The sequence below is a fragment of the Heloderma suspectum genome, chromosome 11, assembly GCF_057233095.1.
Source record: "Heloderma suspectum isolate Gila_16-S chromosome 11, 16-S_ref, whole genome shotgun sequence".
Classification (NCBI taxonomy): domain Eukaryota; kingdom Metazoa; phylum Chordata; class Lepidosauria; order Squamata; family Helodermatidae; genus Heloderma; species Heloderma suspectum.
Genome location: NC_139468.1, coordinates 25,895,174 through 25,912,905, shown reverse-complemented (window position 1 = coordinate 25,912,905; position 17,732 = coordinate 25,895,174). Strand labels below are relative to the sequence as shown.

General features: G+C 45.5%; 1 protein-coding gene across 2 annotated transcripts; it reads right to left on the bottom strand.

Annotated features, from left to right (window-relative positions):
- Nucleotides 1-2,997: 2,997 nt before the first annotated feature.
- On the bottom strand, nucleotides 2,998-16,310 carry MESD (mesoderm development LRP chaperone). 2 transcript variants are annotated; one of them, XM_084817262.1, is made up of 3 exons: nucleotides 16,114-16,310; nucleotides 12,848-13,080; nucleotides 2,998-11,979 (listed from the first exon to the last, which is right to left on the bottom strand). In XM_084817262.1, exons 1-3 carry the CDS (start codon nucleotides 16,282-16,284, stop codon nucleotides 11,721-11,723), a joined length of 663 nt encoding a protein of 220 aa, XP_084673388.1. In that variant the 5' UTR covers nucleotides 16,285-16,310; the 3' UTR covers nucleotides 2,998-11,720. The 2 variants fall into 2 exon arrangements, with proteins under 2 accessions (XP_084673388.1, XP_084673389.1); XM_084817263.1 differs by having other exon boundaries at nucleotides 15,166-16,199.
- Nucleotides 16,311-17,732: the final 1,422 nt, after the last annotated feature.

The following is a 17,732-nucleotide window of genomic DNA, read 5'->3' as shown; positions in this document are numbered from 1 at the left end:
CTCCGTTCCACCACAGACTCCGGGGGGAGGGGCAGATTCAGAAGAATCTGGCCTCACTGGAGTCCGTGGCGGAATTCTCTAACATCCCTATTTATTTTTAGGGATGTACGAAAATCACTTACCTGTTCGCGGATTATGCTGATGGGGGGGGGGAGGCGCTCCGTCCCTCCCCCTGGAGTCCTGGACGGTGGGGAGGCGCTCCATTCCTCCCCCTGGGCCAGAGCTGTCTGCAGCCGGATTTCCGGCCGCAGAGGGCTCTGGGGAAAAAACACACAACTGCGTACGCAGATGGCGGCAGCTACGGCCACCGCCATCTGCGTTCCTTATTTTTGACATCTTAATCTATGTAAATATTTACATAGACTAAGACGGCGAAAATAAGGGGAACGTAAATAGCGTAGTGGATGCTATTTGCGTTCCCCTTATTTTCGTCATCTTAGTCTACGTAATTATTTACGTAGACTAAGAAGGGCCAAAATAAGGAACGTGAATGGCGGCGGCCATAGCCGCCGCCATTTGCATATGCCTTTTTTTTTTTTTTACCCAGACGTTTTAGGCTACGTAAAAACTTACGTACCCTATCATGTGGGTGTAAAAACACAACATCCTGCAAATGGCGGAGGTGGCAGCCGGTCGGAAGACTAGCTGCTGCAGCTGCCGACACCGTCACCCGGACGATCCGCCCCAGGTAAGTTCCGTCCCAGGGCGATCCGCGGGGGGGGGGGGGTGGCAGGCCGTTCCGCCACAGATTTCAGGGGGCCGAATGCCAGTGCACCAGATCTGTGGTGGAATTCTCTGCCATCCCTATTTATTTTAGGGATGTACGAAAATTCCGCCATGGATCTCGGGGAGGCCGAATGCCAGTGCATGCGGCCCCACAAAATCAGTGGCAGAACGGCCTGCCCCCCCGCCCCCACCGGGACGAGACTTACCTTGGGCAGATCTTCCTGGCGGCGGCGGCTCTGGTGCCGGCTCCAGCGGAGGTTCGGCGGCAGCGGCTGCTGGTCTTCCGACTGGCTGCCGCCGCCATTTCCAGTTTTAAAAAAAAAAGTGATAGGCTATGTAAACATTTACATAGCCTATCACGGCTAGGTTTTAAAAAAAAAAACGTGATAGGCTACGTAGATGTTTATGTAGCCTATCACGGCTGACTTAAAAAAAAACAAAACACAAGGCGCTTACGCAAATGGCGGCAGCCATGGCATGTCTTAGTCTACGTAAACATTATTTCGGCATGTCTTAGTCTACGTAAACATTTACGTAGACTAAGACGGTAAAAATAAGGGGAACGCAAATAGCGTAGCGTACTGTTGTTGTTTTTTTTAAGTCAGCCGTGGCAGGCTACGTAAACATTTACGTAGCCTATCACGGCTGACTGCAGGGACGCAAACAGCGGCGGCTACGGCCACCACCATTTGCCGGATGTCCGGCTGCTGGCGGAGCCGGCCAGCAGCTCCACAGAATCCCTGTGGAGCACAGCCGGCTGGCCAGGATTCTAGGGGGAGGCACGGAACGCCTCCCCCCAACCATAAACATAATCTGCGAAAGGTAAGTGCCTTTCGTACATCCCAAATTTATTTTAGGGATGTCAGAGAATTTTGCCATGAATCTCGGGGAGGCCGAATGCCAGCGCATTCGGCCCCACAAAATTGGTGGCAAAATGGTCTGCCCCCCCCCAGGACAGGACTTACCTTGGGCGAATCCTCCTGGCGGCGGTGGCTGCGGCGGCAGTTCGGTGGCGGCGGCTCCAGCGGCCGGTCTTCCGACTGGCTGCCGCCGCCGCCATTTCCAGTAAAAAAACAACAAAACGTGATAGGCTACGTAAAGATTTACATAGCCTATCACGGCTAGATTTTAAAAAAATACCATGATTGGCTACGTAAATGTTTACGTAGCCTATCACGGCTGAGTAAAAAAACAAACCCGCGCGTACGCAAATGGTGGTGCCCATGGGCGCCGCCATTTGTGTTCCTTATTTTGGCACGTCTAGTCTATGGAAACATTTACGTAGACTACGGCGAAAATAAGGGGAACGCAAATAGCGTAGCGTCTACGTAAATGTTTACGTAGACTAGACGTGCCAAAATAAGGAATGCAAATGGCGGCGCCCATGGGCGCCGCCATTTGCCTACGCACGGTTGTGTTTTTTTTACTCAGCCGTGATAGGCTACGTAAACATTTACGTAGCCTATCATGGCTGACTGCAGGGATGTAAACGGCGGCGGCTATGGCTGCCGCCATTTGCGGCCCAGCCGGCCAGGATTCGGGGGTGGAGGGATGGAGAGCCTTCCCCCCCGGCCAGAATTTCAGGGGTGAGGGACGGAGCGCCTCCCCCCCGGCCAGAATTTCAGGGGGAGGGACGGAGCGCCTCCCCACTACCGCGAATCAAATTTCGTTACCGGTAAGTGACTTTCCTACATCCCTAATTTATTTTGACTTTTTTCCCTTATGCTTGACTGCCCTCTAGTGGTTAAAGGAGAGCATTTCCAAGCCTGCATCTCATAGACTGACTATGCGATTAACTCCAGCCAGTTAAGAGTTGCTTTGCTGAACATGCAAGGAAATAAATTTAGTGACAAGGGACTTTAACAAACCTTGGTTCAGCCCATTTCTAAAAGATGCTGGCCACTGCGTGTTTTCCCAAAGATGCAAGAAGCGGGGGTGGGGGGGCAGGACATCAACCTGTGATGGAGCATTACCCCCACTCCCAAAGTCCTGGGCACTCTGGGCCAAGAGGAAGCTTTCTTAAGCAAAGAAAAGCTCTCTTGGAAACTCCTGACAGACTTGGATTTATTAAGAGAATGGCATGCATGCAAAATAGGCCGTTTCCAAGGAGAGTTTTTTTAGGCCTCAAATATAGAGCTGGTCAAGATGTGGTGCAATCCTAAGCATGTTCACTCAGTTCTAAGTCCCACTGAAGTCAATGGTGCTTGCTCCCAGCTAGGTGGGTATAGGATTGCAGACTTAGTTGGACAAAGTGTAAACATTCAGCTAATGTCCTTTTTTAATATTTTTATTTATTTTATTTTTATAAATGAAATAAACAATACCAAAATTACCAACAACCTAATCAATACTTCAATTTCCCAACAGTACAATATTCTGATGAGGACACCACAACAACAAAGAGAGAGAAAAAAAAGGGAGGAAAAAAAAGAGGAAAAGGGGGTGAAGAAAAAAAGAAAAAAATCCCTCCCTCCCCCTTAAAAAATTAAGTTTAAACTCCAACACCCCCCAGCCTCCGATGCCATTCTATTTTCAAACTATATCTATAACCTTAACAATCTTAGTTTAATAAACAACCTTACATTTCTATATCATATCATCAATCTTATATCAAGGAAACAGGTCTAAATTCATTCCTAAAAGCCTCTATTATCAGAAATAATAATAATAAAATAATAATAAAGAAATATATTATATATATATATATATATATATATATATAGTGTATTATATAATAATAAAACTTAATATAAATCTTCAACCATCAGGAATAAATTTTATACTAGATATTCTATCTATTTTAAAATAAAAAATATTTAAAAAGCAATAAAAAATAAAAGAGAATAAACCAATATAAATATAATCATTTATCTTCTGAATTAGCCTGAGTCACATAGACTAAACACAAACAGTTAACAAAGCTTGTTTAAAGATTCCAGTTCATGGGGTTGTAACAGAATTCTCACGTGTTTTTACGTTAAGCCAAGCCTCCGCCATTTCAAGATTTAAAAACTTCTTCATCTGACCTTCAGACACAATACAAAGCGTAGCAGTATATTTTAAGTAGTATTGTAAGTTCATTTGTTTTGCCGTATTCTTTGCATTGATAAATTGCCTTCTCTTATTTGTCACCTCTTTGATGTAGTCTGGGAATAACATAACTTTATTTTGTTTCCAGGAAAGGCTTCCAGCCTCCCTTGCCAAGCGCAGGATATAATTCTTTGTGGAGACTTTTGCAAATTGAACTATAATGGTGTAATCAGTCCCTTTAGCATTTGGCACACGAAATGCCTGCTCAATATCAAGTAAATAATCAGATGAAATAGGGAGTATCTCATGCAAAAGTTTATCCTCAAAAATAGGCAATTTTACATCATTAAGCAGATTTTTAATCCCAATAATCCGTACATTGGATCTTTTCGTGAAGGCCTCCAGTTGAGAGATTCTGTAAGAGATATTTTTAACACAGTTTTGTGATGTAGTTTCATTTCCTGCCACTCGGTTTTCAAGCTCATTAATTTCCATCTCCATTTTTTGCCGTGACGCATTAATTAAATCTAGAGCTCCTTGCAGGGCGGTGACGGAATATTGGATTAAATCCAGCCTTTTGACTTGCTCCGTAAATTGTGAAGATAAAGTATTTATCAGCGTAAATAATTCCCCTATATCTCCTGTCTTTGACCCTTTTGACACAGAGGATGCGGGGGGAGTAGATACCAGCTCCTTTCTTCTCCTCGACGCAGACATGTTTCTCTCAAACAGATCTTGCAGGTCCTCAGATGTTCTCAAATATTGTTAACATTTCTTAAATCATCCCTCAGAGGTTGTTGATATTTCTTAAAGCATATATTATTTATGGAACACGTCAGCCCTGTTTTCTCCCATAAAATAGGAGTCTCAGTACAGCTTTTTGTGTTGGTAAAGCTCTGGGGAGATAATCCTGGCATCCAGCTCCCCCACTATCATGCGGGAGTTACCTTTCTCCAAGATGTTGTCCAGAGCTGTTGCCTTGCCCCCCTTTCCATTCCAGGGCGGAGATGAAAAGGTTTTTCAACCTTTTAAAAAGCTGTTTCAGAAAGCTCCCAGAGACCCGTGGGAAGCTACCAGAGCGACATCAATCCCAACCGGAAGTCATAAAGTAACATGTCTTAACACCTTTATTGCCTTCCCAATTTTTTGAGACCTGATTTCTATTTATCTGTCTAGGACTATTTTCTGTAACTAACAGAGCAATCCTATGCATGTTTATGCAAAAGTAAGTTGCACTGTCAATTAGATTGCTCCTCGCTAAGTGTGTTTAGGGTTTCGACCTAAGTGTTGCTCTTTGCGTAGACAAACATCATAGGCTTGGTGATATAGAAAGCTTGCATAGTTACTTTTAATACTTTTACAATTATTCTTGCATTATTTTGTTTAAACACCTTTGTTGTTGTTGTTCAGTCATTAAGTCGTGTCCGACTCTTCGTGACCCCATGGACATAGCACGCCAGGCCTTCCTGTCCTCCGCTCTCTCCCCGAGTGTGCTCAAATTCATATTCATTGTATCAAGTTCATATTCATTGCATATCTAGCCATCTCATCCTCTGCCATCCCCTTCTCCTTTTGCCTTCAATCTTTCCCAGCATCAGGGTCTTTTCCAGTGACTTTTCTCTTCGCATTAGGTGGCCAAAATATTTCAGCTTCAGTTTCAGTATCTGTCCTTCCAATGAACAGTCATGGTTGATTTCCTTGAGGATGGACTGATTTGACCTCCTTGCAGTCCAGGGGACTCATAAGAGTCTTCTCCAGCACCACAGTGCGAAGGCATCGATTCTTCAGCACTCAGCCTTCCTTATAGTCCAGCTCTCACAGCCATACGTTACTACTGGGAAAACCATAGCTTTGATTATATGGACAATTGTCAGCAAGGTGATGTCTCTGCTTCTTACTATGCTGTCTAGGTTTGCCATAGCTTTCCTCCCAAGTAGCAAGCGTCTTTTAATTTCATGGCTACGGTCACCGTCTGCGGTGATCTTGGAGCCCAAGAAAATAAAATCTGTCACTGCTTCTATTTCTTCCCCTTCTATATGCCAGGAAGTGATGGGGCCAGATGCCATGATCTTAGTTTTTTTAATGTTGAGTTTCAAACCAGCTTTTGCATGATGGTCAACTATTCAAAGTAAAGAAGTATCACTGGAGGCATACCAGTCCTTGAGCATACCTAAAGTAGTTCTTTAGAACCCAGCTAGGAAATATTTGTAGTGTTTTCAGTAGCTTCTACCAGGGTATTATCTTGTGATATCAAGAAAAGAAATTATTTAAGGCAATCAGGGTTTAAATGGCATTAAGGTGTTTAAACCCTGATGGCCTTAAATAATTTCTTTTCTTTAAAGAAAAAGATAATCCTGTAACTTGGGCTCATTTCCACTCAGCTACATAGCAAAATGTCAAATCACAAGATAATACCCAGGTAGAAGCCACTGAAAACACTACAAATATTTCCTAGCTGGGTTCTGAACAACTACTTTAGGTACGCTCAAGGACTGGTATACCTCCAGTGAGACTTTTTTACTTTGAATAGTTGACCTTCACCATGCCACAGCAAACTGCTCCTTTGGAGTCAAAACAAATTTGCCACATGACATACAGCTGCTGTTTGAGGAAAAACAAGTTCCCTTCGACACATATAACTTGCAAAAACATACAGGAGATATTTAGTAGTTATTTATGCTATTTACAAATTATTTGGCATGTATGTAAACTATTGAGTTAATAGGGTTTCTATATTGTAACTATTTTTTTCCCCTTGAAAATTTTAGAACATGCGTTAAGAAGGTCACCAATTCTGAAAGGGGTTTTAAGCCGAAGCGTAACGGGACTGGGTGTGTCCTCCTCCCAGTTCAGGGTCCTGTATTGTGAGAAGGTTCCCTTTGCCAGTGAGAGAAGAGCCTTCCTTTACTGGTAAAGTAAGATGTGAATGATAGGCATACAGCTGCTAGATTTACGAGTATGGTTTTGCTTTGCTGAGTAGGGTTTGCCCGTGTGTTAAACTTTCTTATTTTTCTTTAATAAATGCATTTAATGTATGCCATTGTTTTAGTCCTTATTTGTAGAATTTAAGTGAATTTGAGTGAGTGTGAGCATTCTAGCTCAAGTTCTCAAAGGAACTTCACCTACAACATCAGGGCCAAGCTGAGGCTGTTTAAAGTAAGTCTACTTAGGTATCCAATGCCAGGAACCCCGGCAGTTTAGCCTCCAGTTTTTCCCTTACACTAGTCCTGAAATGATTGATTTACACTCAACCCATTAATTTTTCCTGTTCCTACAGTTTTGCTACTACCTGGAGGAGCTTCCCTCCAAGATCCACCTGTCAGTTAATGAAGCCACTGCAAAAACAGAATTACCACCGTCTCTTAGCTGCAGTGTTGACAGAGTGGATGTCACTGGCCATAATCCAGCTGAATAGATGAAAGCAGAATCAGATTCTTTACCAAAGGAGGACTTCAGATTCTCTGTCAAAGGACAGCTTTGTCCTTGAACTGGCTGTAGGTTTCACAACACTGACATTCATCAAGCTGGGAAAAACGCAGTTTCATACTAGCTTGCCATCCACTTATCAGTGTATGAAACTGCCTTACACCGAAGTCAGACCACAGGTCAAAATAACCCAATTTTGTCTATTCTGACTGTTGATGGATCTCCAGAGTTTCAGGCAGAAGTCTTTTCAGTCCTGTTCAGTCCTGCCCTTAAAAAAAACAAAAACAAAAGTGTAGATGGCCAGAATAGAAGCTTGGGAGCTTCTGAATGCAAAGCATATGCCAGGATTGCAGTTCAGAAATGTGATAGAAATTAAGGCACGCCTCACTTCTGATGATTTAAGGACGATTGAAAGAAAAAAACACAGAATGGCTTCTGAACAACTGGACTTGTAGATCCAACCTTCCACAACTTTAAATCTGGAGAACCAAGTTTGTGAAGACACCAAGTTTGACGGACAACAATATGCATCACTGCCACAGATACAGGCAGCCCAGTGTCAAGGAGCAAGAAGTCGCACAAGCTCAGTGGAACCAAAGGACAGGCCATGATGCAGCCAATGTTATGTCTGATTAAGTCAGCAAAATGATCAGTCTGCCTACCCTGAAATATATCTCACGTCTATCATTCTTAGCTTTACAAAGGAGGTTAGGCAAAGAAGGCTATCAGTGGCTACTACCTCCAGGATCAGAAGCCTCCAAATACCAGTTGCCCTCTTGTCCTGCTTGTGGGCTTCCCATAGCCATCTGGTGGGCCACTGTGGGAAACAGGATGCTGGACTAGACAGGCCTTGGGTCCAATTCAGCAGGGCTCTTATGTTCCTATGAGACACCAATGATTTGAAACAGAGGAAAACCCCAAAGAAAAAGCTCCCTTCCATTTCAAATGCTGCCCTGCCAAAAGGGTGACCAGCAATCTCCAAGCCTGGGTGCAGTCCTCCCTTCCACTAAACCCAATGGGACGGGGAAGTGTATAACTGTGGCTGTTTGACGCTCGTTGTTTTCTTTAAACGGCCTTTACAAAATGAGGCAGTAATGCAAGGCAAATAGGACTCGTGGTTCTGTCAACAGCATCAGCAGCACACCCCACTGTGCAGCTACTGATAATAGCTCTTGGTAATCTGTGCCTTGAGCTGCACTCTTAAATTTGAGACTATGTTTTCAAGCAGTAGAAATCCAACGTGATTCATGCATTAAACCTCAATACCCTCCTCAACAGATATTATGGTTGGTGTAAGCTAGCGGGCTTCCATCTACAGACCTGGGGTCCGTCTTTAATCTCAACCTGAAACTCAGGAACCCACTTTTAATTTTAATTGTATGACCTGGTTCGCATGTAATGACAACCCAGAGTATGGGCTGAGTATGGGTTGTCCTTGAATCGTGGGTTATCATTACATGCAAACCCTGCACTATGGTTTAATTATGGGTTGCTAATCACAAAAAAACCAGAGTTCACAACCCAACAACCAAGGATTTTCTTCCTGAGTTGTTCGTGGTTAACAACCCACAGTTAAACCAATGTGAAGGGTTCACACGTAATGACTAGCCATGTTTCAACGACAACCCAGGCTTCAACCCACAGGCCCAGTTTGCCCAAGATGTCAGGCTCATCATAGGTTATTTAACCCATGACAAGCTGCGGACTGTGCTGGGCACCATTTTGAATAAGCAATCCCCAAGTGGGGGATTGCTGTGTCATACAAGCTGGCCACGGTGGGTTATTTGAGGGATAAACAACCTTTGCATAACCCTCAGGTCACACTCTAGGTTGTTGTTACATGTGAACCATATCATTATGTCTGGGTTGTTGTTACGTGCAAATGAGGTCTTGAGGTCATTAGTAGACATGACAGAGGAGAGCTGTGAATATGGTCTCCCAGAATTTTGGCGTGTTAATAGCATCCATGGGGACAATAACCAAGACGACAATAAAAGATGCCACCAGGTGGTCACTCCGTGCTGACCACCAACATCACAATCCCCCCCACAGTCCTGACCCAAATCCCCTCATGGCCAATAACCATTTACAATTATTACCATTATAGATTTATACTCTGCCTTCAGCTACATTATCAGGGGATATAAACAATAAAATATTAAGTATTCTAAATGTCATGGGAGATCATATTCATCAGGCTCTGTCTTTCTGTCTGACTCTTTCTCTCTCCTTCCGCCATATTTTTGCTTAAAACAATTGTGTATAACATAAAATGGCGGTCATTCTACGGGTATGAGAGAACCAAAAAGAAGCAAAATGGTACTGAAAAGAAACTGTAGAGCTTCAATAAAATGCTGAAATGCCCAAAGCATTTCAAAAGACATTGGGCATTCCCCCATTTTTTAAAATTCTACATATCCTTATTCAGTACCATTTTGAGGGCTCTTCTCTCTCTCTTTCATTCTGTACTGCACCCATTTTCCTCTCTGGGTTATACCAGTGTGATCTACTTTGGGATCCTCACCCACCAGTTGAAAGCCTATGCACTAGTGTTATATTGCAAATAACAATTTAAAACTGTAGATCCAGAAGGGCCAAAGCAAATTTCTATATTTATCAGCCATTCAAATGTCCATCTATGGTTATGCGGCATTTAAAAAAACTTGAAAGGCTTTGCTGGCAGGCAGCTCACCTGGAGGAAATGTTTACTTGCTGCTGGCAATCAACTTGCATTTCATCATGCACATACTACATGAGTAGAGCAGACCTGTCACACTGATGGCATCTTTAGAAAATGCCGTTCTTTGCATGTGACAAGTTTTTCAGCTCTAGAAAACAAAAATGCAGCTAGGTTTTCCAGCATTGCGCTGTTCTCGCAAGCAACAGTGGAGTAGAATGGGATGGAGGGGAATTCTTTCAAAACAAAATCCCCAAATCAAGAAAAAATGGGGGTTTGGCCCCAAGGGCTGCATGCTGGTTTGGAGGAGTGCACACAGACACACACACACACACACACCTTCTCTCCATCCCCTCCTCCAGCGATCCTCATACAGGATGCCTTCCAGTGAGGAATGAGCAAACTGTATCGGGATTGCTTGGGGAGGTAATTTAATGGCGGCAGTGGGGGGTGGGGGTGGTCAGGACAGCCATGGGGGACTGCTATAACCACAGGAGGCTACCACATATGGCTCCTGGCCCATGGGCTGTGCACCCCTGATTTAGACTTAACACACCTGCCCCTGACCCATCTTCTCCAAAAGCTAAAAGGTGAGAGCTTTTGCAAAGCAATACTCAGATGTAAATGTCAAATAATTAAAAACAAGCCTGTTTCACCCAAGGAGGCCTTGAACCACTTCTGGAGGATACTCACACTTTGTGGTGGCTAGGCCTCTGAAGCAAGGAAGGAAAGAAGCCACTGACGATACCTCTCGTTTTGTATTTGGCACAGAAATGGCACCAACAAGCAGCCACTCTGAGATGACCACAGGTATCGCAATAAGACACAGCAGGAAGGCTGGACTCTTTATGTTTCAAATAGCAATCTATTTTGAAAAAGCGTACAAATTTATTGACATTCTGGAGGGAGCATTCACGTTGACAGCAAGACACCAATTATATAAAAAAATCTTTTTTTTAAAAAAGCAATCTTCATGGTCTCAAATAAGGACATTCCAAGAACTGGAAGTGGGTTTTGGCACCATAAAAATTCAACACTTACATTCAGTACAATTAAGTGTGGCATTATCCAAACCAATACTGTGACCACTAATTTGAAACGAATTTATGTTCTAAAGTTGTGTGCTTTTGGTTCTTGAAGAAGCCCACTACAATCCTGGGACACCTTATATATACTTATAATGAGTTTCATGGTTAATTGTATCCTTTGTTATTCTTCTTACATATCTTTTACCCTATTTCAATCAAATGGCTCATGCAAGGGTAAAAAAATAACCCTAAATGTGTTAAATTTTTCCCCACTTCACCAGCTTATATAATAATACCCCTTGTGTCTCTCAAAAGTGTATTTCCAGGTACCTGCTCTACCAGTGCTATTCTGAGGTTATCTATTTCAAGACTCAAGGGCTCCCAAGGTGTATCATTTATTTAATTGTTGAAAATATTGGAAATGTAGAAACTCTTAAGAAGTTAAGTCACGTTTCATATCTAGAAATGTCTAGCCACTAACTGTGAACTGCTCGCATTGCTCACTCCTCCAAAACAGCTGGCAACAGTACTCCCTTCCAAAAGGGAGAACACCTTTCTCCCCTGCTCATCCTTTGAGTAAAATCCATAATACTGAAGTTAAACATGCAGGCACCTGTTTTAGACTTAAAAACCAGTTGGTTGAAAGTAAGCAAGACACAACTTAACTGAGACAGTCTACAGATGTTAACCATTAACTTTGCCGTTACTAAATGAATGCCTCTCATTAATAAGTAAACTGTTCCCTTGACCACAACTTTGACCATTTTCTCTTTCCTAAACTTTCCACTGCCCACCCATCCTCCTTTACAGTGTTCAGTCCATTTAACTTATCATCATAGATCTTCTTTTGGTTTAGTTGCACGGTTATTGTCTTTGAGCGATCCAGATTTCTTGTCTGTGTCTTTTTTCTTTCTGGATTTTTCAGGCTTGGTCTTATTTTTTTCTTTTTCATTGGCTCCTTTGCCAGGGTACACCTGACCTTCCAAAGTTACATCCGCGCACCTCTCTTGATTTACCAGAAAGTCTTTGATCTCCCATGCATAGCTTCCGTCACGCAGCATAAAGATGGCACGATTTGAACCAACGATAAACCTAGGTTTTAAAAGGCATTCAATTAGCACAAGGCCTTTGAAGTATTAAAACCTTACATTTCACATGGCAAAGAGCCAAAAATACATAATCCAAAGAGCGAAAAATAAATAACCCAAAGTGTTAAGTGGCACATCTGCATTCTGAAAGCAAGCAGTGCCCATCTCAGAACACATAACATGAAAAACAATTTCTACACTAGGTTTTATTACCCACTTCAGAAATAATATTACTGCAACTGACTGCCTTGTGCAAATGTAGGCGTATTTTTATGAGTTATACTTCCCAGGTGTGGCAATTTGGCTTGGGGAGGGGTTCTTGGATGAGGTGAAACCAACACACCAAATAAGTGTTTATTTCCACAGAGCATCTCAGTGCAGATGCCAACCAAGATAGAGAAAAGAAATGCATACATGGAAGACTACATGCATACCCAGATGGACACAAGTGCTAGGTGAACTCCAATAATACACAGCATGTGTGTTCTTTGTGGCAAATTTTAACTTGACCATAGAGGTTTCATGTCCCCAAAGCCTGCTACTAAAGCAGGCTGATAATCCATCCTCTACTTGAAAATTATTGCCTTACAGCCCAATCCCATGCATGTTTTTGAAGAAATCAGTACCACAGTATTCAGAGAGCCTTACTTTCGGGGAGACGCATATAGGATTACAGCCTTAGTATACATACTGTGAAAAGCACATATCTGAGATCTTAAAAACACGCACACACGTTCCATGATTGAAAGGGAGACATGGGTAACCTCATGTTCTTCTAGCAGAAGGCAGTAATTTCCAATAGCTTATTTTTATTAAATGTAAATTAAACCAGGCAGCGGGGACAGTTTTGCAACTCCAGCCAAAATGCTTACCTCTGTACATCATAGTTGGCATTGAACAGACTCCCCTGCCACAGATTTGTAATTTGTTCTGTCTCCTTCTCAGTAGGTTCTCCTGACACAGTGACAAACATCATAAGAGTCTTCCCTTTCTTGGTCATCTTCAAGATACTCTCAGGCTTGCCTGGGTCAATCTTGGAGAAGTCTATTGGTGCAGATGGACGCTTGTGCTCAGGAAGATCCCCTTCTTCTATATCATCATCTTTCTGTTTTGGAAACAAAAACAGGAACACTTAAGAATGCTTTGTAACAGAAGAGATGCTTTAAATAATCTTCAGGTGTAACAAGATGTGTATTAAAAAACAAGGCTTGTTCAAAAACCTTGAGTTTAGAAGATTGTAGACTTCGCTTGCTTGTGATGATCTAGGTACAAATCAAGTCACTGGGTACATTCCTCAAGTAGAACAAACTGAGTGATTAAATATGTTCAGTGAGGGAGCAATCCTATGGCCTCTAGTCAGTGGCTAGACGGCCATAGGATATGTGGGTTTCCAGGAATCAATCTCGGAGCCTGCACTTCCCCCCTTCCCGTGCTGCCTTACAGGCAGCTCAGACCGGCCCTGCACTCTGCGCTTGGAATAGGAGCATGGAGCGGCGAAAATGGGGCATTCCAGGGGGCATTTTGGGGCGGGGAAGGCTGGTACGACACATCCTATGTGTTGTTCGGCAGCCTCCTCCCCCGCTCTGCCTTCCTGTGACTAGACAGCCAAAATCGTCTGTCTAGCCATAAATGCAGGGCGGCTGAAACACGGAGGGGACAATCCCCTCCATACTTCTCCAGCCCTGCATTCGATAGGCGGATGCCTCGGAGTTTGGAGGCAGCTGCCTATCCCCATAGGATTGCGCCCTTAGTGTGTCTTACATATGGAACTGAGCTATGAAGAGATGATACCTTGAGCGAGCTGTATTCAAAGCTATTATAAGATCTTTACACATTAGCATCTCACTCCACTGAGATTAAAAATAAATGTATGCATCCTTCAAATACTGATGGTGTGGCCACGATAAGGCAGAAACACTGCATATATGATAGTCATGTCCACATATATAGGAGTTTTGGAAATAACTGTTAGCAAAAATTGTGGATGTGATATCTATAACCACTTGTGCTGATTATAGGACATTTCAAAGGTTTAAACTAAGAAAGCCTTCCCCATCTTTCTACTCTTCAGATGTGCTGGACCATAATTCCTAGCCAACATGGCTAATGGCCATGGATAATGGGAGATGTAGTCAAAGCATCTGGGGGGCACCAGGTTGGGGAAGACTGGTATAAAATCTAGGTTCATAATATGAAGCTGAGTTAGTATTCCACCCAATTATTTTCTAGAAATACTCTATCCTTTTGTATTTTTATCCCACCACACACATGCTCTCAGGACAACCAACAAATCTAAAGTTTCTATCCCGTCCCTTTAAGCCTCACAACAACCCTATGAGGTAGGTCAGGCTGAAATAGAGAGTGCTTGCCAAGGTCGTGCAGTGAGCCCGATGGCTGAGTGGGGATTTGAATCTGCATCTCCCCAATCCAACGCTCCAACTGCTACATCACACTAGGTCTCCATTTCTTATTTGTGAGATCCACCGTAACAGCAAAAACAAACCCACAGCCTAAACATCTTTAGTTTCAAACATTACAACGGCAACATATTCCAATAAAGTAAAGCATACAGTTAAACTATGGAATTCACTTTCACAGGATGCACTGATGGCCGCCACTTTGGATGGCTTTAAAAGAGGACAAATTCATAGAATCATAGAATAGTAGGGTTGGAAGAGGCCTACAAGGCCATCGAGTCCAACTCCCTGCTCGATGCAGGAATCCAAGTCAGAGCATCCCTGACAGATAGCTGTCCAGCCTTGTCTTGAATGCCTCTAGTGTGGGAGAGCCCACCACCTCCCAAATCCTGGAGGATACAACTATGGATGGCTACTAGTCCTGACGTCTATATGCGACCTCCAGTCTCAGAGGATGTGCGTGCCTATGTACACCAGTTGCTGGGGAACATGGGCAGGAGGCTGCCGTTGCACTCCTGCACTGCTTGTGGGTTTCCGTGGGCAGCTGGTTATCTACTGTGTGCACAGAACTCTGGACCAGATGGGCCCTTGATCTAATCCAGGTAGGGATGTCAGAGAATTCTGCGACGGATCTCAGTGAGGCCGAATGCTAGTGCATTCAGCCCCCCGAAATCCGTTGCGGAACGAAGCCCCCGCCCCCCCCACGAAAGGCGCATAGGACGAAGTCCCTGCCGCCCCCACCCCACGAAAGACGCGCAGAACGGAGCACTTACCTGCTCCCGTCCGCGCTGCTTTGCGAATGGCAGCCGGCCGGCAGCCACCATTTGCTTCGTCTTCATAGCCGTGATAGGCTATGTAAATACTTACGTAGCCTATCACGGCTCAATACAGGGACGCAAATGGCGGCGGCTACGACAGCCACCATTTGTGTCCCTGCAGGGCTGCGGGCGGCCGGAGCCGGCCGGCGGCTCCGCGGCTTGGCTGCGAAGCGGAGCCGGCCGGGCAGGATTCCGGGGGGGGGGGGGAGAGGACCGGATCGCCTCTCCCCCCGTCGAGGATTCCGGGGGGAGGGACGGAGTGCCTCCCCCCCCCGCGGATTGCCCGGCGCGGAGCCAGGTAGGTTTCGTACATCCTTAGAACCAGCACGGCTCTTCTCTTGTTCTTAAGTATGGCCACGAATGTTCTGACCTGCGTTAACGCATCGTTTTCGCACGCTTTCGTGCCGCATTTCTCAAACCTCCTCAACTGAGCGCCTTTTTTTTTTTTTTTTTTTGATGGACTGCATTGACATCCCGCCTTTTTCCTCTGGCAAGGAGCCCAAGGCGGCTCACGTTGTCCTCCTCCTCCTCCTCTCCATTTTATCCTCACAACCACCACCCTGTGAGGTAGGTTGGGCTGAGAGTCTGCGACAGGCCCAGAGTCACCCAGTGAGTGAGCTTCCACGGCCGAGCGGGGGCCAGAACCCGGCGAGGAACGATGCACTCTGCACGCGCTCAGGTGCAGCCTCCCCTTTAGAAGCCATTCAAACACACGGAGGCGGGGGGGCTCACAGCAAGCTTTCTGGTGCGCCCAGCACCTCTCTCCTCTCTCTGGAACATCCCTGCACCCCGAGCCCAGCACCACCCCGAGGGAAGGATGAGAAGGCGGAGGGGGCCGAGGACACAGACGTGGGGCTGAGGGAGGCAGGCGGGGGGCCGCCCCCAACTGGCCGCCGCCCCTACCTCCCACTGCTCCAACAGCCGCGCCATGTCGGCGTCGTCGTAGTCCCGAATGTCCTTCTTTTTCTTCGCCGCCGGCTTGGCGGGGCCGCCCTTCGGCTCCTCGGCGGCGAAGGCGGCCGCTAAGACGCAGAACGCCAAGACTAGGCCCAGCCCGCCGCGGGAGGCCGCCATCTTGTCCCGACACCCGCCCCGCCGCTGGGAAGGGGGGAGGAGGAGGAGGAGGAGGAGGAGGAGGAACTTCCCTCGCCCGCCCGCCCGCCCGCCCCGCGTGACGTATGCGCAGGCGCGAGGGGAGATCGATGCGGCAAATGAGGCGACGGCGGGCGCGACAACCAAGCTCCGAAACGCAGGAAGCTGGGCGTCTTAAGAAAGGCGTGGACGGTTTTGCTGCGGAGAGCGCGCGGTGGAATGGGCTGTACCACTTCAGACGACAAGCGGGGGGGGGGGGAAGAAACCACAACGTATAAAGCCCGTTTCCAGAGGGGGAGTTGTGTTTGTGTAGTTTTTCCCGCAACGGGCTGAGCCCCGGGGTGCCTCAAATGCACCGAATCAATGTGTTACATTTATCTAAACCTGTGGCACAACCTTACGCTGGTTTACATAGAACCAAGTCCTACAACTCCCAGCATGCCCCAGCCGGGGGCATGCTGGGAGTTGTAAGACTTGTCTCTTATCTAAACCTGCGTAGGGCTGAGCCATTGGCCTTTAAGTTGCCGGAAGACTCTTATCTAAAACTTTTTTTAAAAAAACTTTTAAATTCAGAAGTTCACTTAAAAACAAACCGAAGCTGTAACAATATTATATTCCATTGTTGTTTCAGGTTCAAGACCATCGAGGAACATGAGAACTGATTGTTAGTCACTGCAGATACCCAAGTCATAATTGGGTAATACTGTATTCCTGTGCAAACTTTCCTGGGAGTAAACCCTATTGAATGCACATTGGTGGCAATTACTTCTGAGTAAACAACCTAGCAGTTCGAAAGCAAGAAATTGCAAGCAGATAAATAGGTGCCGCCTCGGCGGGAAAGGTAGCAGCGTTCCGTGCACCTCGGTGTCCACTCATGCCGGCCACATGACCACGGAAGCGTCTTTGGACAGCGCTGCCTCTTCGGCTTAGAAACGGGGATGAGCACCGCACCCTAGAGTCGGACACGACTGGTTGGGGACACCATTACCTTTACCTTTTAAACAAGCATAGGGCCACGGTGGCTTAGTGGTTAAGACACTGAACTGCAGACTGGAAGGTCTGCAGGTCAGCGGTTCGAGACCCGAGTGCTGCGTGACGGAGTGAGCTCCCGTCTTCAGTCCCAGCTCCTGCCAACCTAGCAGTTCGAAAGCAAGAAATTGCAAGTAGATAAATAGGTACCGCCTCGGCGGGAAAGGTAACAGCGTTCCGTGCACCTCGGTGTTCAGCCATGCTGGCCACATGGCCACGGAAGCATCTTCGGACAGCGCTGGCTCTTCGGCTTAGAAACGGGGATGAGCACCGCACCCTAGAGTCGGACACGACTGGTTGGGGACACCTTTACCTTTTTTTAAACAAGCATAGGGTTGGGCTGACAATCACCTTCATACCTAGCAGTTTCTTGATTTTGCTATCCTTTTGCAATACTATAG

Bases quoted from the DNA above. Each gene is read 5' to 3' on its own strand.
- MESD (XM_084817262.1), bottom strand. From the start codon at position 16,284: ATGGCGGCCTCCCGCGGCGGGCTGGGCCTAGTCTTGGCGTTCTGCGTC. The intron at 13,081-16,113 runs GTAGGGGCGGCG...TTTCCAAAACAG, and splicing joins GGCTGTTGGAGCAGTGGGAG to AAAGATGATGATATAGAAGA. The intron at 11,980-12,847 runs GTAAGCATTTTG...TTTAAAACCTAG, and splicing joins GCCAACTATGATGTACAGAG to GTTTATCGTTGGTTCAAATC.